Source organism: Dermacentor andersoni, chromosome 7 (genome assembly GCF_023375885.2).
Source record: "Dermacentor andersoni chromosome 7, qqDerAnde1_hic_scaffold, whole genome shotgun sequence".
Taxonomy (NCBI): Eukaryota; Metazoa; Arthropoda; class Arachnida; order Ixodida; family Ixodidae; genus Dermacentor; species Dermacentor andersoni.
Window position 1 is genome coordinate 41,794,468 of NC_092820.1, and position 27,177 is coordinate 41,821,644.

General features: G+C 46.2%; 1 protein-coding gene across 1 annotated transcript in view; it reads right to left on the reverse strand.

Moving 5' to 3' along the window:
* The window catches only part of LOC129385928 (uncharacterized), a 101,874-nt gene that overhangs the window by 33,559 nt on the left and 41,138 nt on the right, over positions 1-27,177 (reverse strand). Inside the window, exon 2 of the mRNA XM_055073101.1 lies at positions 16,813-17,027. Coding sequence (XP_054929076.1) covers positions 16,813-17,027 — 215 coding nt within the window. The remainder of the gene's footprint in view (positions 1-16,812; positions 17,028-27,177) is intronic.

The following is a 27,177-nucleotide window of genomic DNA, read 5'->3' on the forward strand; positions in this document are numbered from 1 at the left end:
GACCGGCTTGACTATGTGGCCTCCAACTGTTCTTGAGGGGTAGCAATAGCTCCTACCGTACGAAAGCTAAAGGCTACCTGCATAAGATGTCGCACTCCTCACGAAATTGAAGGCGGCATTGAAACCGTGTCGCGGATTACCAGTCAGCAATTTAATTAACTGTAACTCGTGAAAAAGCTCAACAAGAAGGGCTTCAATCTGAAGGTTCATTTGATTTCCTTTCACATTGGTATTGGTAGAAAAGATGAAGGCGACGCTCTTGCGTATGCAGCACTATCATATTCTCCTAAAGTCAAACCACGAAAAACTAATCAAGTAAGGAAATCGGAAATTCCATGCTTAGTTTATATGTCTTTGGATGCCGCCACATGTGCCCTGCGTAACGAGGTGATTTCGTCGAGAGGAAGCCTTGCTATTGTGTCGAGCAAGGACAGGGTCTGCATATACCCCTGCCTGGCTTGTCAATATCTTCGTGGAATGAGACAGGAGACATTCTGTCTCCTGTGTCGCACACTTTCTGTGGTCGTTCTCGAGCTGCAGTGGTGAATGTGACGCTCTACTTCGGAACTTACAAAAGGAAGGTCTCTTACGTACGTGTCTTCAACATCTCGTGTTTCCGGATGGATCTGTAATAGCCTGCAATGAAGCGCCACACATTTTGCTGTAACTTATAAGAGGCACTAAAGTGTTGGACAGACGATGAATACCGCCGCGCAATAAAGAGACGCTAAGGTCGAGCAATTACCACTCTCAATAGCTAAGCTAAAACCGCTTGTAGCTGCTGTAGAAAAAAGAAGTGCTATAATAAAGGTTGGGCGCTTGTAGAGAAAAGAGGAGGATGAGGTTCGAGTGGGACCTCAGTGCTCGAGTCAATCTCTCGCGCTTTTAATATTATTTTGGTGCCGGAAACACCGTGCGGACACGTCTTCTCTTCGCATGCTTCGAGGGGCGCCCTACTCTGCCACAAGTGGCGAGGAACCATAAACGCGGACGTGAACACTAACTCCCGTGCAAGTCAGATGCGAGATCGCACGCAACTTCGACTAATGGACCCTCTGAAGACCAAGGGAGCAGCCCGACGAGCGCAAAACACAAAGATAATTCAATAAGCTCTTTTCAATGCGCCCGATGTTGACATCCCCAAGCCTAAAGGTACAACATCCAAAATCTGAGTTTTGTTTTAATGATGCTGTCATATATTAAAGGCGTGCTTTGGTTACAGAAACAGAATTGAGCAGCATCACCTTGCCGCTCTAAGGTAAATTGGCCACGTTAATCTAGGTACCGATGTTCGAGGGCTCAGACGACTGCACGTTGCTACGCAGCTGCGCATTTGTTGCCTGAAATTTATCAACGTGTTTACGTTAAGTTTCTAGGCAATGCTTATCGATGTACGGCAGCAGGCTCTGCCATACAATGCCGCCCTTGCGTTTACTAGACAGCGCCGAGCTAAAGCGTTGAGGAGGGATTCATCAGGCGACACTCAAGTTCTATAAGAATCAACTTCAGCAGCGTCTTCCTCAGATGCCAAGCTGAAGGAACTACTGGCATTCACTCGTGTCGAGTTGGAAAGTCGGGAGAAGTGCATTACGCCATGCGAAAAACAGTGTGGACGAGTTGAAACGGCAGTAAGAAGCGCATAGCTTATGTTTTACGCAATTCATTTGTAAAGAAAGCGGACTGTCTTCTGTTGCTCCAAGGAGCATGGCACGCGTTCATGTGACAGCGACCTTTCACTGGCTGCAAGGAAGATAAACTCCCAAATGACAACGAATGTTTTCGCTGCACGTCCACAGGTCATGATGGTGAACCTGTGAAGTTAGGCTGGTGTGCTTGTCTTGCCATGAAAGGCCTGCACCAAGCATATGCGATCCCTCGTACCGGAAAACGGAAGTCGATCCAGAGGCATCAAGAATATGCACAGTAGTATTCGTTTCCCCGAAATTTTAATGTCACGCTTCAGTGGGTTACCGAGTACTGGGCAGAGCGGGAACTGCAAGGACAACAACGTATATCTGCAGTCTTTTCGTGCTTTGGTCGTCCATAACAACAAGCATCGCTGTGTCAGAGGCATTTTAGATGGTGAAAGTCAGAGTTCCTTCAACAAAGAAAACGTAGCAGTGATGATGAGCCTCAGGGTCGTAGGGGAGACAAGGATAGCGTTTAACACGTTTCGTAGCGTATTTCCTTCTCGAAGTGAACGCCGCGAAGTAGTTGAAGTGCCGCTACGTAGTCAACATGGCACAAGGTTTTGCCTTGTACAACCAGTTGTGGTTTCGATGATCTGCCCTAACACTGTCGCACCGTCAATTGACAGCCGTTTCGTGCCTGAGCTGCGATTTGAAAACCAGCTTTTGGCTGACGACCAAATGTTGATGCATGTTTATGGGGAGCCAGAACTTAGTAGGTTGATAGGATCTGACTATCTGCGGACTAATTTGACGGGCCAAGTAATTTGCAGCATGGAAGTTCAAGGGCTTACTGCAATCAACACTTGTTTCGAATGAACGCTGCAGGACTGGTTCGTTAGAGAGGCTTTCTAGCTCATAGCACTAACTTGATAATTTTTGTTCTGTGGATGGGCATCCCCGAAGTTGAAGGCCAAAGAACTTCGCTGATCTTGCAGCCTTTCTGTAACCTGGTAGTAATGGGCCTTGAGGACGTCTGTGAATGGTTGTCAACCAAGTTTCTGGATCACTTTCGAAAGAACAACCGAAAGTTCACCGGCAGGTAAGGTGTCGCGTTACCGTGGAATGAAGATCGCAAACACCTCATCGGTGACAATCGCGACATCGCCGTCAACCGTTTACAGCAGCTTGTGAGTACATTATCACGACATGAAGGCTAACTTGAACGGTACGATGTAGTCATAAGATAGTGCATGTCCCATGGTGTCGAAGAAGTTGTGCCCAAAAATGTTGACAGTCACCATGCAGTTTATTACATGTCACAACGAGAGGTTATCAAAGAAGAACCATTTACCGCCAAACTCAGGGTTGTGTACGATGTACCTTCCCATGCCCAGGACTACTCATACTGTGCTACGGTCTGGAAAAGGGAACCAACTTAACTCCAAAGCTTATGCGTATGCTACTTTCTTTTCGATGGTTTTGAACCGCCCTTAACTCAGGCGTGGAAAAAGCGTTCCTGCAGATTGAAATACAAGAGCCAGACAGAAACGCTTTTCGATTTCCTGGCTAGATACCCAAAGAGAAGAACGCTAATGTCGAATGTCGCACGACACGCGTATCTTTTGGGTCAAGGTAAAGCCGATTTCTATTGATGGTTACTGTTCATAACCATCTAGACAACGTTGGTACTTAAGACGAGAAGCTGGCGGTGAGTCTGAAAAAGTTGTTTTACGTAGTTGACTTGGTTGTTGGAGTGGATACATACAAGGCAGGCCTTGCTGTTTACGTAAGGACGAAGGCAATGGTGAGTGACGCCGCAATGAGCCTCCGAAAGTGCTAAACCAATAACAACACACTGCGAGAAGCTTTACTAGCAAATGAAAAGTCGATTGATGTAACGCACTAGCGATGTAACGGTTATATTAGGCATGCAGTGGGATACAAAGTAGGATAATTTTTTGTTTACTCAGAAGTCAGTAATCGAATTCGTAACGTCATCAAAGACAAATACAAAACAATATTCAGTAAAGGAGGCATCCAGGATCTTCGATCATCTTGGGGTACTTTCACCATTCACAGTGACAGCGTAATTTCTACTTCAACAATTGTGGGTTCGGAATGTTTCGTGGGGCGAAAGGTTAGCACAGTGAGATTACTACGCCTTGAAGTGAATGGCGCACGGACATCCTACAGCTTGGCTCAATTAGAATTTTGTGCGGCGTAAGAAGCAGCCTCACGGATACGACTGAACTCCACATTTTTGTGGATGCTAGTTTTACGGCTTATAGTGCATGCGCATATCTGCAGGCAACGAACCTGCAAGTCGAGTCAATCACGACGCTCACAGCAGCAGAAATTTCAAGAACACCGAAGAGCCTCGGTGTTCGAGTCAGTCTCTCGCGTTTTTAATAGCTGCAACACACGCCCACCACACCCACCACCGTCGAAGTAGCGCTCGTGCGCAATAAAAGAAAGATGAAGTCCCGAGGAAGAAATATAGCCTACAGTGCTATTAAAGAAGGAACCGCACGGATCTGTTGCTAAAGTTAGGAGTGCAGAACACACTGGACGAACTCCTAGGAGCACAACAAACATCTCAGGCGTAATGACTAACCGAAACCAAAACGGGATGGCATATATCCCGCAAGCTAGAAATGAATTATCACACTCTATACGGGGAAAAAAAGACGATAACGAGAGAAATATGTGACAAACTCCTAGTACCAAATATTCCTAAGAATATGCATCCAGGTTACAACGAGGGCAGACGCAGGAGTAGAGCTGAGAAAATGATCCGAAGCTTTGGGTCAGAAGACAGAGCAACCTCCGTAGACGCAGCTGAATACCCACACAGAAATAGCAACGTGGCAGTTGTCGTAGGTCACACCCAAAACCTCTTACAAGGGTGTCAGTTAATACTCAACATTTCGAGACAACAGAGGAGGTAGCAATTGCACTAGCATTGGTCTCCACGAATGCTCAATACATCATTAGCGATTCTCAGGCGGCCATTAGAAATTGTGCAAACGTAGGATCTCTCGTGAGGCGTGGCACATCCTCATAGTCAACGAAGCAAAATTCTCCAACGCAGAGAAGAACGGCAGGCAATTGCTTTGGTTCCCAGCGCATACAACTCCAGGTATCCCACATTCAACTCCAACGAGGTAGCACACCGCGAAACTCAAGGTCTTACGCGCCGAGCAGAGCAAAACGTCACTTCCATTGGTAAGGAGAACGCGGAGGAGGATATCTGGAGAGAAAACGACAAATTAACAAGATTTTGCGATATTAGCAAATTTTATCAAAATCGGAGGCGAGTATTACGACCGCCTTATACTAAACTGAACAGAGCTGAGTCCGTTACTTGGAGGCGATTAGAACCAAAAACTTTTAAGAGTTCCGTGCAAGTAAAACCTTTCTACCCCGATATATACGAGAGCGATATATGCAAGCTATGCAAGTCTGCTAGAGTCACCCTTTAACACATGTTGTGGGGATGTAAAATATATCAAGATAAAATGGCAGTCACCCGAGAAGATTTACGGGCGCGGTGATCGGCCGCGCTGCGCAGCTCAAAACTCCAAGACCGACTTTGTTGTGTCCAGCGACCCATCGAGGCAGTCCGGGAGCAACAGCTCCCAGTGGCCATCTAGGTGGCTCCAGGCCCGGGCCTCCGAATTGCTGGATTCCAAATAAAGTTATCTCGCTCGCTAGCTGTAATCCGCACCGCCGAATGTAGCTAATCTCCCTCGTGGGTATGAGCCATGTTTTGAGGCAACAATAAAAACAACTGCAGCCATTAGGGGAAAGTGTGCAACCCAGCTCACTGCTGCTGGATGCCATACTTAACCTTTCTTTTATGTTTTGTGGCTGTTCCGACTTGAAATTGTCGTAGAATTCGTTTTTAAGCATGAAATGCTTTTAGCTCCGGTTGTCGGCGACCTTCAATTGACCTTGAGCGAAAAGCCAGAATCGTTATCTGGACAAGTTGCGAGAACAAAACGAGATCATCGGACGTATCATCATCATACGTATCCCATCATACATATCATTTCGCTATGACCACAGTTTCAAAGGTGGTGTGCCATCTTCACGCACTAAACTTTTTAGCAATGCGTTCATCCCTAGCACAAGCAAAGATTGTAACCACCTTCCCGCCACCGTCGCAGCCATCCTGGATGCCGACACCTTCACAACCACCATTCATGAAACGCCGCGTTGAATATGTCTGTGTATCATGCACAAATTTTTTTGTTATGTTCACCCATTCCTTTCTGTAATGCCTTCGGGTCTTGAAATTATGTTAAATTGATAAATGGATAAATCAGAACAGCGAGTCGAAACTTAAGAGAATGCGGCCTCTGGCCCCCAGCGCTTTGTAGAGGACCACATTACATACGCTGGTTACTGGGCAAACAAGTTACAAAAAATATTGCTTCCGAGTTCTTCCTAATGTTTGTTCACTATATCACCCAAGCTGCAACTTCTAGTACGCTGAAACTTTATTTGTGATTTCTAATAGCTACGTTCAAAAGGTAGATACAGGACACCATACACTGCGCGCTGCGAATGGCAGTTTGGTCTACACAACATTCGCTATGAGGTGCAGTTTAAAAACAGGTTTGTGGGATGTGGTGTGATGTTCAAAACAAGAACAAGGTGAAAGCTGGAGCCAGCGTTTCGACAAGTGGACTTTTCTCCTAGACGACATATGGTTTCCTCGCCACAGTATAATAGTTGGGGTTCTTCTAAAGGGGAGAGGGCGGTAAGGTGGGTAGATGTGGAAACGAGCGAAGGTGCGTTAGCGGCGAGGGTGTAGAATTGAGGATAAAGCAGCGCTGTGCACGAGGCCAGTGACAAGGCCGTCTGTCAATCACGTGTCTACGGCCGTGCGTCAGCCGGCGTTTCAGTGGTGTGCACAGCAGGCCTCTATTACCTGTTTTGCTGGTGGTCGTGGGCTATCGTGTCTCTGAAAGAGATAATAGAAGGAGCGGCAGAAACCGGTGCTTGTGAAAAAAACAAATAAGTGAAAGTACTGAAATGAAATAAATAAATAAAAGAAAAAAAGAGAATATAGAAAAGAAAGACAGACAGAGAAAGAAAGACTAAGTTGGTGTTGTGTGCCGTACCGTTGTGAATATGCACTATACGCATTTTAAGAGGAAGCTTTAGCTCGGGCCCAACTCCGATGCGGCCTATTCAAATACATGTAAAATGCAAAAACGTTTTTATGAGATAACTCCTGGACCGATTTTAATGAAGTTTGTTGCAGTTGAAAGAGAAAGTTAAGTTCTAGTGACTGTTGGAAGCGGAATTTCTATTTAGGGCATAAATTTTCTTAAAACGACTTTAAAATATTTGACCGTTTGAAAAAAATAGAAGCACGAAGTTTATAAATTTATAGCTGCGTATCAAGAACAGATATCGCGGTTCTGTAAAGGGCTTTCATTAGACCATTCAAAGCGGAAAAATTCAATATGTCATTTTACATCTTACGTGAATTTTTACGTTGGTTACAAGGGTTTTGAAAAACTGTTATTTCCCTATTACTAACCTTTTTTATAGTCATGTGCAACATATCAATTTTGCCCGCTTTAGATATAGTATTAGACGCAATTCACAGAATTGTGTTATCATTTTTTGTTGTTGAGTTACAGAGTTGTAAACTTGATAGTTTCGTGTTTTGAAAATTTTCGATTTTTGCCAATTTTTAATAAAAAATTGACGACCTAACTCAAGAATTCGAAAGCAACAGTCACTGGATTTTAAGTTATTCTTTTAAATGCAACAAACTTCGTCAAGTTTGGTGCAGTGGTTGCCGTTGCCAAGAAAAACGAATTCTCCTTTTACATGTATTTAGATAGAGGCACTCGAGCTAAAGCTTCCTGTTAAGATTGTGGCTAGTATCATTTCCAACCAATCTGCTATGCCGGTAGCCATTTCATGCTTACATCTACTCTTGAGAACAGGAGAGCCATAATTTTTTCGTAGGCCTATTTGGCCTAGGAAATCAGGCTGGATAGTGGCGGGATATTGTAAAAAACCAGCTTTATTTCATCTCTTCCATAATATTTCTGGTTACAGCGACGTCTTATAACGCGTTTTTTGTCTTGAACTAATTATTGTTTTCAAATTGGCAGACGAAATCACAATGGATGCCCTTTTTTGAACTGTTTTGTGCTCAGCTTTCTTTTTGGCAGTGCTCTGTAAAAAAATTTCGCCCATTTTTAGCATATTTGGTCCTAATTGCTGTTATTCTTCAAAAACAGCGCGCTAAGTTTTGCACTGTTTCTAAAACAACTATGGTGCTATGACAGCTTCTCTCTGGCCAGAATAAAATCAATTGCACGAGACTTTACAAATATTTGATATTGTGAAAAGCGTTTTTCAAAATAGCATGTAGGCTCATTGCTTTGTAATGATTCTCCAAAGTTTAGTACTGCAAAATATGAAGTCTCGTTTTTCTCATAGTTAAAATTACGCACATATTACCACCAATAAGCGATGGCTGACCTCAGAATTAATTATTAGCAGTGGTGACCGCTTGAGTTTGATTCTAAAACAGCAAAAAAAGACGGAGATAATAGAACCCGCAAAGTTCGTTATACAGGAGATAAAAACTGGGCCCTAGGAACGCGAGTACTTTAGAATTAGTAGTACCAGGGCTCAAGCGATCCGCAGATTATTACAGGAGATGTCATCCGCGCAAATTAGTCTAGAAGGGACAATTAATATACCAAGTCTGTTTTTTTCAATTGCACCAAATTTTGAAAAACTTGCTGTGGCAAATAGCAAAATTACTTGATAAAAGGGGCCATTACTTTAAAGAAGAAGTAAATTGTGAGGTTTTAAATGCCAAAAGCACGATCTCATTATGAGGCACGCCGTAGTAGGGGTGGTTGTGATGGTAACAACTTTATTGACAATCTGGCAAATTCGTGGCCTGGGCCTAGGCCGCCCCCGAGGAGGTCCGGAGATCCTGTATCCTCGCTGCCTCACGGGCTTGCTGGATGGTCCATAGTTGATTTTCGAGGATTGAGGTGCGCAACGCGGCCGTCCATCGCGCCGCAGCTTCATCTGGGGAAACTGCATTTTCTCTGCATATAACCTCACATTCCCAGAGAATGTGTCTGAGATGCGTGAGCCCTGCCGCATAGTTTGCAGTTATCGTCTGAGTAGATGTCCGGATATATCCTCCTGAGATGAACGGGGTTGGGGAATGTCTTTGTTTGTAGCTGCCTCCAGTCTACCGCTTGGGCCTTGTCGAGTTTAGGGTTAGGGGGCGGATAAACACGCCTTGAGTTTTGATAAAATTTTGTAATATCCCAGTACCTGGTCATTCTGTCCCTCTCTGTCCATGCCTCCGTTGGATTTCCAACCCCAAAAGAGGATCCTTCTTCGCGGGCGAGGAATGTGAGACCTCGCGCTACGCGGTGGACCTCCTCGTTGAGGTTGGGTGCGGGGGTGTCGGGGGACGTGTGAGCCTAGAACTAGATAATGTGTCGTTCCTCTGTCTCCTCGGAGGTGGCATAGTTCGCGTTGGCTTTGAGTATAGCCTAAGCCTTTGGCGAAATTCTGCCTTGTGCATGGTTTCTGACCGCCGTCTGCGAGTCACTGAATACGTATCTGCAACTGGGGTTAATGATGGTTAGGGCTATCGCCACCTCTTCCGCTACCTCGGGGTTTTTGACACGTATGCTACAAGAACTGACCTATTGTTAGTCGGTATTGAGGACGGCCACTGCAAAAGCACGTCGATCCTCGTATTCTGCAATGTCTACGTACAGCGCATCCTTGTCCCTACCGAAGGCTTGGAGTAAAGCCTTCGCTCTACTCTCTCTTCGATCCTGATTGAATTCGGGGCTCATGTTCTTGGGCATATTAGCCACCTGCAGCTTTTCCCTGATCGCGCTTGGAAGGTATGTCTTGTCGCCGTGCTGCTTGTGATAACTCATCCCGTGTTTGTCCAGGATGCTCGTGCTCGTTCGTGTTTTCGCATTTCACCACCATCAAGATGTGGCTGCTGTGGCCGCGGTATGATCCCGCGACCTCGTGCTTAGCAGCCCAACACCATAGCCACTAAACAGCCATGGCGGGTGCAACTATTTCTACGAGAAATATAAATGCCTTATAAGTAATAAACATAATTACAATAATCAACTGTTTAAATAAGAGAGCTTGCGGCACATATTTCAATCTACGAACTGCAGCCAGTGAGTTGGTAAGGCATAGCCACTAGGAAGAAGTTTTCAGGAATACAGTATTTCAGAGTTATTGAAGCGCAGCTCTTAGGAGCCCGTTCCTGTGTCGAGCGTCGGCGTAACCGAGCGAACGAGCAGAGCGAAGGATCAAAGAGCGAATGCGGAGCGCAGCGTGAGATGAAAGACGCGAAGAGGAAAGCGGAGGAGGGTGCAGTGGAACCGTGAGGCGGAAAGTGGAGGAGGAGGGCACGGTGCAAGCGTGAGAACAAAATGGTTGCGCGGCGACGATGGCTAGGAGACGGCGCTATAGTAGGGCGCGTTGTCAGGGAGGTTAGCCTGCGGCGGCGGCTGTGAATCGCGCCCACGCGTTGCCCACGCGCTGCCTCTCGCCATCTCCCGATTAGCCAGGCAGTCGCGCCGCGCTTCGCTACGTTTGCGCCGGCTAATAGACCGTGAAATAACAACACGTATAAGCTGCGCTGAAATTTCGCGTTAGTAATTATCGTAATCGTCGGTGAATTTTTTATTTTCAAAGTGTCATGACGAAATAAATTGGTATTCCTGCTGCTTTTGTGTCTGAATTCATCAAGAAGCGCTTTCTTAAAAAAGAGTAAGAGGAACAACAGGGCTTTTTGATAATTTGACTGCCACTAACAAGAAACTTTGATGGCTAGCTAAAACGAAAGCTCGCGAGCAGAACTACTCTTTTGTGTGGTCAACAGAGGGAAAGATTTTTGTGAGGAAGGAGAGCGGTCCTCCAGTAATAAGGATAGCTTCAGAGGAGGGCCTAAGCAAGATAGTATATGCATCGTAAATTTCCAACCTTGCTAACTCTCTGTTGGGAATGATGGCTTACTATAACCCTGACCTTTTCAATAAATTGTTCAATGACATCGCTTATCCTCCTCAAGAGGTCCTTTCCTTGTATCACCTAAATGTACGCAGTTTGAAGCATAAGGTCGAAGAAATTGAAGCTGAATTAGAGAAACTAAAGCGTGGTTTTGATGTCATCGGTTTCACGGAAACCTGGTATAGCTCTGATGCGGAAGTTGTGCAGATTCCATGCGACAATCCCATTTCTGTGTTTCGACAAGGTATGTGCGGAGGCGGTATATCTCTATACGTACACGTACGTTTGCCCTATGACGTTCTTACAGACTCATGTGTTGTAAATGAAAACTTTGAAGTTATTAGCTTACTGCATCGCGACATTGCTTTTGTTTTACTATACCACCCCCCTCATGGTAATCTTGATGCATTCCTTGATTTCTCTGATAGTTTTCATAATTTAGCTAATCAAAACAGGTGGCGTGTCATTATATTTGGTGATATGAACGTCGATTTGCTTAAGAAAAGCCCGATGCAGACTAAACTACTTGAATTGATGTTTTTACACGGTTGCCAAAATGTCATCGACCTACCTACCAGAATAAGCCAGCAAACAGAAACACTCATTGATCACTGTCTTACAAACTTTTCCCCACATGCAGTTGCCGCAGGTGTCTTTTCATGAGCCGTTAGCGATCATATGCCATTTTTGGCCTATTCTCAAATAAGCAACACTCTGTCAAACCTAAGTACAAGCGACGAACAGTGAATGATGATACAATTGCCCATTTTTGTTTAGTTACGACTGAAACTTGTTGGGCAGAAGTATATCTGGAAAATGATCCGTCTGTAGTGTACGATACGTTTTTACAAAAGGTACTACACAATTACAACCTTGCATTTCCTATGGGTGCCGTCCATAAGCCCAAAAAAGCTAAGAAAGACTGGATTACGCCGGTACTTCTCAAACGCATTCGATATAAAAACTTGTTATTTGCTCATTCTTTAGAAACGAGAGACCCAACCGATTTCGAAGAATTTAAGAAATGCAGAAACAAATTAAATCTGAATCTAAAGAAGGCGAAAACTGCCTATTACAAAAACAAACTTGCTTCAATAGTGGACAAACCCAAACAAGTTTGGAACGTTGTAAACGGCATGATATCCAATGGGAAACCTCGTCTACCTTCCGAACTACTGATTGATGGAACTTCCTGCTCTGGTGTAACACTTGCTAATACATTTAATGAACATTTTCTTAATGCAGGCGCTTGTCATATTACAGCAGGCGCGTGTCACCCATCACCTATAGAGTTTTATATGAAAGATAGCTGCTGTGACTCTCTATTTCTGACCCCCGCGTCTGAAGAAGAAGTCGTAGCTATCGTTAATTCCCTGAAAAATAAATGTTCCCCAGGTGATGACGATATAAGTACGGTACCAGTAAAAGCCGCTATCAGAAACATTAGTCGACCTTTAACGCATATATGCAACAGAATGCTCCTGACTGGTATCTTCCCTGATAATATGAAATCATCTCGAGTTACACTATTCTACAAGGGAGGTGACAAAAATGATATGAACAACTATCGCGTTATCTCAATATTGCCACTGTTTTCCAACATCGCAGAACGTGTGGTATATAAAATATTACGAAACTTCCTAGGTAAAAAAAAAGATAATATGTAAAGGACAGTATGGATTCCAGGCTGGTAAATCCACGCAGACTAATCTACTGGACATAAAAGATCGCCTTCCTTCTAATTTCGAACACAAGCTTTTCATTATCGCAATATTTCTAGACTTTCGCAAAGTTTTTGATTCAATTAAACACGATATCTTATTACTAAAGCTAGAAAAACATGGCATTAGCGGTATTGCACACAACTTGTTGGAAAGCTATCTTACAGGATGGAGGCAGTTTACATGGCTACAGGAGCTTAAATCCGACACAGGTATAATAAAATTTGGTTTACCGCAATGCTCTATCCTCGGCCATCTACTTTTAATTTTATGTATTAATTATATAGTAAATATACACTCAACTTGAAATATGGTCATCTACGCTTATGACACCAATGTCTTCTTTTCCGGTCCCAACCTTAGCTTGCTTGAATATCGATCCAATATATGGCCCAATGAACTGCGGACATGGCTTGATGCCAATAAGCTTGAAATAAATAAAAATATGTGCTTTTGCGCGCTAAAAATAAGCCTCTTGATCATAATATCCGACTATATTTTAATAACACAGAAATTGAGCAGGTGAATGCTTATAAGTTTCTAGGAGTTCGTTTCCGCAGTGACTTGGGCTGGACCGATCACGTGTGCAATGGAAGTCGGTGGTAACTCGGTTAGGCAGGATACCAGTAAACTATCGCAGGAGACGAAAGATCTGATCAAGAAACGCCAATGTATGAAAGCCTCTAACCCTACAGCTAGAATAGAACTGGCAGAACTTTCGAAGTTAATCAACAAGCGTAAGACAGCTGACATAAGGAAGTATAATATGGATAGAATTGAACATGCTCTCAGGAACGGCGGAAGCCTAAAAACAGTGAAGAAGAAACTAGGAGTTGGCAAGAATCAGATGTATGCGTTAAGAGACAAAGCCGGCAATATCATTACTAATATGGATGAGATAGTTCAAGTGGCTGAGGAGTTCTATAGAGATTTATACAGTACCAGTGGCACCCACGACGATAATGGAAGAGAAAATAATCTAGAGGAATTCAAAGTCCCAAAAGTAACGCCGGAAGAAGTAAAGAAAGCCTTGGGAGATATGCAAAGGGGGAAGGCAGCTGGGGAGGATCAGGAAACAGCAGATTTGTTGAAGGATGGTGGGCAGATTGTTCTAGAGAAACTGGCCGCCCTGTATACGCAATGCCTCATGACGTCGAGCGAACCGGAATCTTGGAAGAACGCTAACATAATCCTAATCCATAAGAAAGGGGACGCCAAAGACTTGAAAAATTATAGACCGATCAGCTTACTGTCCGTTGCCTACAAAATATTTACTAAGGTAATCGCAAATAGAATCAGGAACACCTTAGACTTCTGTCAAGCAAAGGACCAGGCAGGATTCCGTAAAGGCTACTCAACAATAGATCATATTCACACTATCAATCAGGTGATAGAGAAATGTGCGGAATATAACCAACCCTTATATATAGCTTTCGTTGATTACGAGAAAGCGTTTGATTCTGTCGAAACCTCAGCAGTCATGGAGGCATTACGGAATCAGGGTGTAGACGAGCCATATGTAAAAATACTGAAAAATATCTATAGCGGCTCCACAGCCACCGTAGTCCTAAATAAAGAAAGCAACAAAATCCCAATAAAGAAAGGCGTCAGGCAGGGAAATACGATCTCTCCAATGCTATTCACAGCGTGTTTACAGGAGGTATTCAGAGACCTGGATTGGGAAGAATTGGGGATAAAAATTAATGGAGAATACCTTAGTAACTTGCGATTCGCTGATGATATTGCCTTGCTTAGTAACTCAGGGGACCAATTGCAATGCATGCTCACTGATCTGGAGAGGCAAAACAGAACAGTGGGTCTAAAAATTAATCTGCAGAAAACTAAAGTAATGTTTAACAGTCTCGGAAGAGAACAGCAATTTACAATAGGCAGCGAGGCACTGGAAATTGTAAGGGAATACATCTACTTAGGGCACGTAGTGACGGCGGATCCGGATCATGAGACGGAAATAATCAGAAGAATAAGAATGGGCTGTGGTGCGTTTGGCAGGCATTCTCAGATCATGAACAGCAGGTTGCCATTATCCCTCAAGAGAAAAGTGTATAATAGCTGTGTCTTACCAGTACTCACCTACGGGACAGAAACCTAGAGGCTTACGAAAAGGGTTCTACTCAAATTGAGGACGACGCAACGAGCTATGGAAAGAAGAATGATAGGTGTAACGTTAAGGGATAAGAAAAGAGCAGATTGGGTGAGGGAACAAACGCTAGTTAATTATATTTTAGTTGAAATCAAGAAAAAGAAACGGGCATGGGCAGGACATGTAATGAGGAGGGAAGATAACCGATGGTCATTAAGGGTTCATTAAGCAGGGGGCGGCAGAAAGTTAGGTGGGCGGATGAGATTAAGAAGTTTGCTGGGACGGCATGGCCGCAATTAGTACATGACCGGGGTTGTTGGAGAAGTATGGGAGAGGCCTTTGCCCTGCAGTGGGCGTAACCAGGCTGATGATGATGATGATGATCACATGAACAGTCTGCGGATACGAATATCAAGATCAATTGGGATACTTCAACGACTTCGTTATCTTCTTCCATTCCATGTAAAAAAACAGTTAATTTTTGTCTTATTCATTCTCATATTGTGTATAGTCTCTTAGTGTGGAACATGTAATGAAACTGACTCGGGTAGGTTGTTCTCTACAAAAAAGAGCCTTGCGCATTTTGGGTAGATATTCTGTTAGTACTAATGGCATGTTTACCTGTTTTAAGGTGTTACCATTTTTTCTATGCTACAAACACTACTTAGCACTCCTATTCTACAAAAAAATAAAACATCACTTTGAATGTTTTTCTCGTTCTTATTTGAATAGAGAAATCACGCATAACTTGCGCACAATTGCTTTGATTGGTTCTAGGCCTCGCACTAATTACGGCATTCAGACTACAGATCACCAAATAACAATATTATGCAACACATATCAGACATTAATTGCTTGTGCCCAGAAGAGTGTCAACATTCATCAATTCAAGAAGAAAATGAGCCACCTTTTGAACACCCCCATGTGAAATTTTGTTATGCATACCTGCTGCATTGCATTGTTATTCCTACTGCTCTGTGCGAATGTGTTTTTTTTTTTCCTTTCTGCACCACTTACTATCGATAATTGTTGATGACTTCTTCAGTATTATTTTCTGGCTGACCAGTGCTTGTATAATTGCTTATGTTGAATTCTTGTCTCGCTGTGTTTGATGTACCACTGTTCTCCCTGATATGTTACTCCGCACCATCTGCACCGACGTGTAATGCGGGTGTTAGGCCTCGTCAGGAGACATCTTAGTCTCCTTTAGCCTCTCCCCGCGGACACCATGTATTGTTGTCCGAACTAAAATAAATAACTAAATAAATAAATAAATAAATAAATAAATAAATAAATAAATAAATAAATAAATATTTAGCGCAAGTCAATGCCATCTTGAGAATTCGTTCCAAGTGGGTATACATTGCAAACTCACCAGCTACAATTCGTAAATCGAAATAAGTGCTGTAGAGTAATTAGGTAAAAATATAGTTAGTGCAGTTATGATAAACATTCAATTAGGCATTCTGATTTCTCGTAAAAGTAATGGCCGCTTCATCGAGTAATGTACGTCAACAGTTAGAATAGCTAGCGCTACTTGCCAAAGGAAAAATTTGGCACAGCTTAAAGAAGAGAGCTATGTACAGATGGGAATTGAAGTTTGAAATCAAGGAAATGCTTTTCTTCGATGAATGAACGAAAGCGTCCGCAGTGCATGTATCCGGATTGCCAGTATGAAAGCGTGCATAAGTAGTTGAAAGCGGTGGTCAAACTGACAGGCCCTTATTAGTAAAATAAGACTATCAATAGAAATTTATTTTTGCTGTGTGGCAGAAGGTTGGTGCTATAAAGAAAGCCTTCGCCCCAGAAAGGATGGTCTAGGCTAAAATATTAGCAATAATTGAGAAAGGAGGTTTTTGAGGATTATTAAACCAAACATCGTGCAGGACAATATTATTAGAATTTTGTTGAAATGAATTCATAATAATTGCGCAGCAGCAGAATGAACTGACCGGTCATTTGATTGAATATTTCAAATCAATAGCGTTAAGTCATCTCCTTCGTTATAGTTGTGCATGCTGAAGGTGTTTTAAATGCACATGATTATGTTAAACTAATTGTTGTTGGGATTTGCTGGAACATGTGCAACAGGTGTCTTGTTTTCGCGAACAGCTGTTTAGTTGCAAAAGTTAAGAGGCTTGAAACACGTCAGGCACAATGCGTGAGTATCACATCAATGTGAGCAACGCTATGCGTGCCTTAGGCCCTATTATGCGTATAAACATTTCTCGCTCGTGCATTCCGGGCCAGGAATGTGCCAGTGGGTGTTCACGATAAGGCTTACTATGGCGCCTGCTGCTGCACTTACCGAGTCTGGTGCATCGGTGGTCGAAGGCGAGCACAAGTCGGCACTGAAGATGCTGCGCAGGAAAGCCCACCTGTTAAAGTGCTCCCAGCGGGACACGTAGCCTTGGGTGGAGGGCCCTTGTTGCGAGGTTGTTTTGACCGTCAAGCCAAGTTCCCTCTTCAGTTCCTTTACAAAGTAATCGCGCAGCCATTTGATCTTGTTTTTCACGTTCAACACTGGGCAAGAAAAGAACGTTCATTGCAAGGAACGCAAAATTAAAGTGCAAGTTATATTACCGTTACATTGAGCACTGCGTAACTTTTCACCACTCATCTAGCAAAATGTGGACAGGCGCTGAAGGCCTTTGGTTCGTCCCTATGGCATCATTCTACTACAAACCCCTAAGCGTTACGAAGAACAGGTGCGATGATAAGTCACGCCGTTATTCAATGACAGCTTTCATGTCAGACAACCCAACAAATCTCTATCAACCCGTGCCACTGCAAAGCACTTGCCATAGGAAGTGCAGAAAACACGCCGACGCTGAAGTATCGAACTGACATGGCACAAGAACGTCGTATATAGATGCACATTACACCAGAGAGACATACTCCGGCCACTCGCTTACGTTTAGTAAATTTATACTTGCCCATTTTCCGAAATCAGTCAGTCTATTCAAGTAAGTGTACATGAGCATTACAGACTCAGTACGTACTTCGTGAAGCTAACAAACGTGTGTAAGTAATTATGCAATATCTGTGTCACTATAGTCATTGTGTAGTGACGGCGAATAACCATGCACAGTGGCACAATGCAAGTCCCGAAACTGACTCTTTACTGGGCGAACCTGTGCCAAGCAAAGCATGTGGCACAATGACAGTTGCGAACACACTCGTCGATGAATCTCATCTGCGGGTCAATCGCGTCGGCTTTTATACGTGACTCGTCCAAGGCTCCAGCGTAATCGCTGGTACTCGCATACCTTCCAGAAACAACAACATTATTCTTGTTGCGCATACAACTGTATTACAGAGGGTTTGGCAAGAGCGCGGACAACAGGTAGAATCAACGATTATATTCAATTTCTAAATTATACAGGTGCCGCTTGCGCTAAGCGATAACTTAAAGCTGTTAGCGAGTGAAATGCGTGCTGGAAAAAGAATTAACAGGTACACGTGTCAATGCTCCATCTTAAAAAACGAATTATCCTGATGCTGCGAATAACACAAAAACGAAAAAACTCTCAACAACAAAAATAGCATAGATAATAAAGAAATAGCAAAAACAAAATAAAGCCCCGAAGTTTGTACCCGCTCAGAATGGTTTGAGACGCACCACGCTGAGGACTTCAGGATGCGCGCGGTGATGTTATGATTCGCAATGCCGTCCGTAACGACCTCGTAGTCCAGTGCGCTGTTACGTCTGAAAACGGCAACGGGCATTCCTTAGGCACCTTCCACGAGGCCGCCCCTTCATGAGCATGCGCCCAGTTGGCGACTGGGCCCGACATAGACTTTGACGCGCAAACAAAGGAGCTCACTTCGAGGCGAGAACTGTCACCATCCGTGGAAGCGGTAACAATCGCGAAAGGCCAGTCTCCTGACCCTGACAAGCTGACCGTCACGGAGACCCCACTAATTCATGCAAGAGGCCAACGTAGAGGACTTCCATGGAAAGAGTGTCGACTTCATGTTTCTAAATTTCCACGTGGTTGCCTGGTACGCGAGGTGATTACGCGACATTGGAGGAGGAGTCCGGTAGAACAGTGAGACGCCATAGGTGGGATCTCGCGAACGATTTGACGAATATGGTTGGCCGAGAGACAGTCAACAGATTCCTTAGTCTAGTCACCTAGGGAAGACGACTGCTCAAAAAGCGAACCCCTTCGGTATCCTGGCGTGTGCTGACATGTGCGTGCTCAGACATGTAGTGAGTGGTGACACTTAAAGTGCTCCTACATAAAGTGGGTTTCTACTTCTGAAGACAATGTAAATATTGTAAGGAAGGCGACGAACGTGCGCGCAGAGTCAGCAGCATCGGCAGCATCAAGCGCGCAGCAGAGGCTCGAGCTCGGGAACTGTTGGGTGCATCCTAGGACCGGCGGTCGCTACGAACCACAATAAATCTCCTTTATAAGTGGTGGAGGTGCTGGGTAACGTTCCATTCTACCATCCTGGAACTCAGTTCTCGGACGCTACCCTCTGCCATGCCGGACGCTGACCAGCAGACCCTTCCATCGCCACCCGCCCCTTGCGCTGGCACCGTTCGCCAGCGGGAGCCTCCTATCTTCAGCGGAACCGACGACAACGACGTTGAAGAGTGGCTGTCGTCCTACGAACTGGTGAGCGTTCACAACAAATGGAATGACTCGGGCAAACTGGCTTACGTATCATTCTACCTCGCGCGCGTGGCCAGTCTCTGGTTCAGAAATCATGAGAAGGATATCCGAACGTGGTCGGCGTTCAAGACGTCGATTACGGAAGCATTTGACCGACCCGCTGTCACGAAACTACGAGCCGAGCAGCGTTCGCGTACACGCGCACAGGACACGGGTGAGACATTCACCAGCTATATAGAAGACGTTCTTGATTTGTGCAGGCGCGTGAACGCTGCCGTAACGGAACCGGAAAAGATCAAGCACGTCATGAAGGGAATCGATGATGACGCGTTACAGATGCTTCTGGCCAAGGACCCGCGCACTGTTGGCGACGTCATCAGCTTGTGCCTGAGCTATGATGAATTACGTAAGCAGCGAGCTCTGACATTGCGACATCCCACACCAAATGCGGCGTCACTCTGCAGGCTGACCACCGGCCCAGAACAAGCCTCCCTGATAACCCAAATCAAGGACTTCGTCCGCGAAGAAGTCGCACGACAGCTATCTCTGGTGTCCGTCACTCAGGAGTCTGCCAGCACTTTACCGTTTCATCTCCCTAACGTGATCCATGAAGAGGTCGCAGAAGCGCTGCCGGCTGTTCACCAGCAGGATGTCGAGACTACACCAGTCACTTATGCTACAGTTGCTGCAATGGCCCCTCGGACTGTGCCCGTGCGTCGCTTCCAGCAGCCTGTGCACCGCCCTACTCCTCCCAACCCCTGGACCACCACTGCCATCGCTAACCCGTGGCGTACGCCGGACAATCGCCCTATATGCTTCGCATGTAGATGTCCCGGTCATGTCCCAAGGTTCTGCCGCCGCCGATCGCAGGCGTTCGATGACGATCGCCGAGCGCCCTATGTGCAGCCTGATTCAAATGCGCCTTACGCACCCTTCGACCCATCACCAGCTCGCTCCCACACTGATCGCCGTCCTCGCTTCGAACGCCTCCGATCACCCTCTCCACGTCGCCGATTGCTTTCCCCTATGCGTCGACGACCCGTCTCTAACGAAGAGGGAAACTAGACGGCGCAGTTCCTGAGGCAAGAACTGCGCAAGTGTCGACATGCCGAAGTCCTCCTCCTTTCCCTGCCAATGTCATTGATGTGTTTATCTAAAATGTCGCCACAGTCGCCATCGTCGATACCGGTGCCGCTATTTCAGTTATGGATGCCAGGTTTCGCCCTTCACTTCGTAAAGTGAGGACGTCTCTGTCTGGATTGTCGCTACGAACGGCGACAATCGCTGCTTGTACCGCTGCTTGTACTGCCCGTGTGACCATACAGGACGTTTTGTACACGATTGAATTCATAGTTCTTTCATCGTGCTCCCATGCCGTTATTCTAGGATGGGATTTTCTCTCACGCCACAATGCCATCATCAATTGCGCTCGGGCTGAGATTGAACTTTTCCACCTTGGTGACCTGGCCTTCGTCGATGCTCATCCTGCCACTAAAATTCTCGTGAAAGAAGACACCTGTATTCCCCCGTGCTCTTCAGCATTCGTACCAGTCTTCTGTAGTACCATATCCGATGGGACGGTCTTCTTCATGCCCTCTCATCACTTTGTTACCAGAAAAGCGCTTCCTTTGCCCTTTGCAGCTCTTGACCTTGCCGTCGGTGTCAGTACGATACCCATTTCCAATCATCTTTCGCCGCCGCTATCACTGCTCCGCCGCGAATGCCTTGGTTACGTCGAGTCGGTCGATTCAACACGAATTGTCTCCGTCCTCGACGAAGTGCCTTCTACTGCCGTCCATGACCTGAGTGCCCTCTCCGTACCCAACTCAACATGGACTGGTGTGTTCAACCCATTTTTTTTTATTATTGAAGTGAATGTTAGGAGAGGTTGGCGCCTTTATGTGGTGGCACCGGCTACTCCTTGTCACTTGGCTGACGAAACAAATTTGCGCAAAAAGGGAGAATAGCGACACTGAATATAACACTCAGTAGAACACCGGATCAATAAAAAATATACAGTCCACGGACCACCCTGATATCATTCTCAAGTAGGCGGACCGTTTATTTTCGGCACATCGACCACTTTATATAGCGCCACGCCGACACGGCCGCTAAGCCTGACCCAACGAAGCTGGTGGCTGGAGCCCCGGTGGCTGGAGCCCCGCCTCTTTTCGGGTTAGAGCTGCAAGATGGCAGCGGTGAGCGTCGAAGGGGATTATATAACGAGAGAAGAGTATGAGGACGAAGCAGGTTGGTGTGTTGTGAAGAAAGGAGGATGTGCCAATGAGCGGACAAAATCTCACAGAACCAAGGATCAGGCAACGCGCTTCTCCAGCGAGAACGCATTCAGTAATAGGTGGAACAAGGGACAAAAAGCAAGACAAATCACGGTGGCAAGCAGGATGCCCAGTTTGCCGAAGGTGGAGTACAAGATAATAGTGCGCCCACGTGACAGCTTCCAGGTCACCGACTATGGGATCAATCGCCTAGAATGCTGCGTCGCCAACGCCGCGGGAATCCCCAGGAAGGAATCGGAAGATGACACGGTGTGTGCCAACTACAAACAGAACATTCTAGTGATCAGCACGCCATCGGAGGAGCGTGCCGAAAAATACAGGACTATCACTCGACTGAGGATGGGAGACAAGGAGTTCGAAGCCAACGCGTACGAGTCGGCTCCGGAGGATACATCTAAGGGAGTGATAAGAGGAGTAACGCACGAGGTGTCTCCTAGAGAAATAGTGGAGATGCTTGTAACACCAAGGAATCCGACGGTCCTCATGGCCAAAAGAATGGGAAACACCATGAACGTCATCATCCTTTTCGACGGGCATCACGTCCCAAACTACGTGAGATACGGAAGGGCACTGGTCAAGTGCTCACTATACCGGAAGCAAATAGACATATGCTACCAGTGCGGACGCCTCGGACACAGAGCCGATGTCTGCCCAAACCCGAACAGCAGGATATGCAGAGGCTGCGGCATGGAGAACCCGCCACAGGACCACGAGTGCGAGGCGAAGTGCCAGCTCTGCGGCAAAGACCACCCTACGGCGGATCGCCGATGTAATGCCAGATACAAGTTACCGTATTTGGTAAAGAGGCGCCGCTGGGAGCGAGTCAGACGAGAGGAAGAAGAAACGATGTACCACGAAAGGGAAGCTGAAAGACTGTACAGGCCAGGACGGGAAGACTGGAGACAGCGGTCGGAACATCGGACAAGGGACGGATCAGGACTAGAAGATTTCCCCAAGCTCCAGGCAAGGGAAAGGGGCCGCTCGACGTCGAACAGAACCAGATCAAGATCGCGGTCCAGATCGAGATCCAGACCCAAGACCAGTAATACGGAATCTCTCAGAGCACAGGGGGGAGGAAGATCCCAGAGCCCAAAAGGAAAGAGCAACGTCAACGGCGCCGCGGGACCCTTACAGGTGAGCTGGGCGGACGCGGCTTCCGGGGCGCGTGCGGAGGCAGAGGCTGCTTTTCAAAATAGAGTTAAGACGCTAGAGAAAGAATTGGCGCAAATCAGGCAGAGCAATGTTACGTTTATGGATGAAATTAAAGAACTCAGGCAAGAGAACGACCGTTTGAGGAGCGGGACAGTGCCACGCAACGAGGAAAGCTCGCGAGTTATAAGGGAGGAAAAAGAGACAGCAATGGAAGAGGACGTAGCCCTTACCGCCGTTAAACGTAAAACCGAGAGCGCTCTGATTGAAACCGGATTGAAGAAACCCAAGCCAGCCACGACGCTCCAAGGAAGACAGGAGGAATTTGAACAGAAAATCGAAACTAGCATCAAACAGAACGAAACAAAATTTGAAACTAAACTAGAACAACTGGAAGTGAGGCTTGAGGCGAGGATAGAGGCAAAGATGGAGGCGCTAGGAAAGGCGATACTGCAGCAAGTGCAACAAATGATGGCTGACTTCGAAGCCAAACTAGCAATATGGGGACCGCAAACAAGTAGGGGGGGGACCGGTTAAGACGGCCATAAAGCCGTACACTAGGCCCCACGTACCCGCCGAGGGATTGGAGAACCTGTAACGCCGCCATGGACAGACGAATTAGATACACGATTTGGCAATGGAATTGTAGAGGATACGGTCGAAAACGATACATTTTGCAACAACACCTTAAAGACAAAGAAAACCCGGATATTATAATGATGCAGGAAACAAATGGGCTGGCAAAATTGTCGAGTTACAAGTCCTTTGGTAGTGCCGAAGGGGAGACGAAGGCGCTAACGACGTTGGTAAAGCGAAATCACTCGGTCGTTCAACACGACACGGAAGTTAAGTCAATCGATCACATTCCTTTAGAACTCATACCCATGCGGAAAACGATGGACAGCCTCTTTGTATTAAATATCTATAGCAGTCCAAAGTGCAGACACCATAAATTTCGATCGCTCTTTAAAAAAACCCTAGCCATAGCGGACAACCGAGCGGTAGTGATCGGAGGCGATTTTAACGCCCAACACGTGGCATGGGGTTAGAAAATCGAGACTCAAAAAGGCAGGAACCTATGGCTAGACGCGCAACAGGAAGGCCTGACCCTCGTGACCGACCCATCGGTTCCCACGAGAATAGGTACCAGCGTTTGCGCGGATACTACGCCAGATTTAATATTCACCAAGAACATACGGGACGCGCAGTGGACAAATACGCAACACGACTTTGGGAGCGATCACAATATACTAGAAATAACGGTAAGGGCAGGACCGCGCAAGACAAAGGGTAGACCACTTAAGATTGTCGACTGGGACAAATTCAGGAAAATAAGGGAGGAGGACGATGACACGACACAAGGTATTGAGGAATGGACCGAAAAACTAAAGGAAGATGTGGCGGCAGCTACGAAAACGGTCCCGCCGGAGGCGCATCTAGAGAACGTAGACAGTAAGCTTCTACACATGTGGGAAGCTAAGGCAGGGTAGCAACGGAGATGGAAAAAACAAAAACACAACCGGACGCTTCGTAGAAAGATAGCCAAATTGAACAGGGACATAGAAAAGTACGCCCAGCAGCTATGCAAACAACAGTGGGAGGAAAAATGCAACAACATGGACAGTCAGATAGGAATGGCAAAAACGTGGAACATCCTTCGATATTTGTTAGACCCGGACGGGACAAAGTCGGCACATAGGCGAAATATAAATCGGCTAATACAAACGTACCGAGGGACAGAGCAGGACTTCAAGGAAATCGAGAAAAGATACATCTCGCAAGCGCTGCCCGTCATACACCCTGACTACACAGGGTAGGTAAATGACGAATTAGACAGCAAAATCGGTGAGTGAGAGGTCAGGGCAGCCCTGCAGAAACTCAATACCAAGTCGGCACCCGGACTAGACGGTGTAACGAATAAAACGCTAAGGAACTTGGACTATGAGTCTATAGCTAAGTTAACCGAATATATTAACGAATGCTGGGAGGCAGGGCAGATTCCGCAGCAATGGAAGACGGCACAAATCGTGTTAATACCTAAACCGGGCAAGCGACTGCAAATTGAGAACTTGAGACCCATATCTCTCACTTCTTGCTTGGGGAAACTCATGGAGCACGTGGTCCTAGCGAGGATAACCACCTACCCCGAAGACTGCGACGCGCTCCCGCCCACGATGATAGGATTCAGGAGAAACCTCTCAGCGCAGGACGCTCTGTTACAACTAAAACATCAGATCATAGACGATTCGGGCAGATCGACAAAGGCAATTCTCGGGTTGGACCTAAAAAAGGCCTTCGATAACGTAACACATGCAACGATACTAGGTAGAGTAGGCGAACTAGGACTGGGAAAACGCACGTACGATTATGTACGCAATTTTTTAACTGGTAGAAAGGCAAAGATCACGATAGCGGACCTAGTTTCGGAGGATATCGAGATAGGCAGCGCAGGTACGCCACAGGGCTCGGTCTTATCACCGATGCTATTCAATCTGGCGCTAATCGGGCTGCCAGTCAAGCTGCAAGAAATCGAGGGTCTAAATCATACCTTATACGCAGACGATATCACCCTATGGGTGAGAAACGGAAGTGACGGGCAGATAGAACAAACGCTTCAAACAGCGGTCGAAACAATCGAAAAATATCTAGAGGGGACAGGGCTAACATGCTCGGCAGAGAAATCGGAGCTGTTACTGTACAGACCGACTCGCAGAGGTCGCAAACCAGGCAACTACAGGGAAGAGCTCACCCATAGAGAGGAGATACAGTTAAAGACGGCCGATGGGAAACCCATACCCAAGGTCGATAGGATCAGGGTATTGGGGCTCCTCATTGAAGCCAAGGGCAACAACGGAGAAACCATCAGAAGACTGGAGGGAACTGTAGCGCAAATCATGAGGCTAATCAGAAGGATAACAAATAAACATAGCGGGATGAAAGAGGAAAGCACGATCAGGTTAATACAGGCCTTCATAATAAGTAGAATAGTGTACGTAGCACCGTACTTAAAATGGCAGGTCGCGGAAAAGATCAAACTAGAATGCCTCATTCGGAAAATATACAAACTAGCCATAGGACTACCGATCAGCACCAGCACGGACAAGTTGCTGCAATTAGGCCTACTATAGACGAGCTCATTGAAGCGCAACGTACCGCACAATATGAACGCCTCTCTAAGACTAGATCAGGCAGACACATTCTAGAGAGATTAGACATAGGTTACCACACACAGCATGTTGTCAAGGTGGACATCCCGAGAGATACGAAGGAAAGATTGGCAATACCTCCCTTACCAAAGAACATGCACCCAGAATACAATAAGGACAGAAGAAAGAACAGAGCGAAGCAAATACAGAAGAAATTCGGCAGCGACAAGGACGCAGTGTTCGTAGACGCGGCTCGATACAGTCGCAGACGGGGGTTTACGGCAGCCGTAATCGATAGGGAGAAACGGTGCAAGACGTGCGCGACGATACGCACCACAAGTAACGAGATAGCTGGAGAAGTAGCCATAGCACTCGCAGCAGCTCAGACTAACGCAATCGTGATAGTCAGCGACTCTCAGACGGCAATAAGAAACTTTGCCAACGGCCGAATCTCCCCGGAGGCACTACGAATTCTTCTTGCAGGAGGCCAAAATTACAAAAGAAAGACATACGTCACCTGGACACCCGCTCACACCCTCGCGGAGGACGGCAACAACGAGGCGGCGCACGACGCGGCTCGAGGGCTTACGGACCGAGCCGCAGTCGCAAGTGACGCCCCGACACCCTCCGGCGGTGATGGTGCGATAAATGAGTGGGAGTGGGAGGACAGAATGACAACATATAATGACATTACGAAACATTATAGGTTACAGAGGCGCATATTCCCGCGACCTCACGCAAAATTGACAAAAAAAGCAGTCTGTCGCATGGCGGCAGTTACAAACTAGGACGTATCCGAATCCTGCGCTCTCGCACATCATATATCCGGATGTATATCCTACGGACAAATGCAAATTATGTGAATCCAGAGCCACTCTGGAGCATATATTATGGGAATGCCGAGGGATAAATAACAATAAAGAAAACGAGGCCTCTAGCAGCAGCCTTCGCACGCACTGGGAAGCCGCGCTGCTCAGCCCCGCCCTCGAAGATCAACTATGGGCCGTCCAGCGGGCCGAGGATGCCGCCAGGACCCAAGAACTTCTGGCCGTCACCTAGGCGGGGCCTTTGGCCCTCCCCACCAACTCGCAGGGCACACAATAAAGTTCTTTCCTCCTCCTCCTCCAACACTACATGAGTCGCAAAGTTCTGTGCATGAGTTCAGTCCACGTACGCATATATGAAGTCCGATGTTTTGAACAGCCAAAACACACAACAACACTTGTGATACACTCCAAGTACAGGACAGAATTATACGTATTGCGTAAAAGTTGCGATCACCACTTAAACCAACTATGCACCACGATCAACGTTTATGTAACTCATTTAGCGTATACGGGTCATCCAATACTTAATATTTTCCCTAAATGTTGGTCTCCTCTAAAAACTTTTTCAGAGCAAGAAGCGCTCTTTTTTGAAGGCCCGCAGTTGGCCATGGGCCAAGTATCTTTTTTAG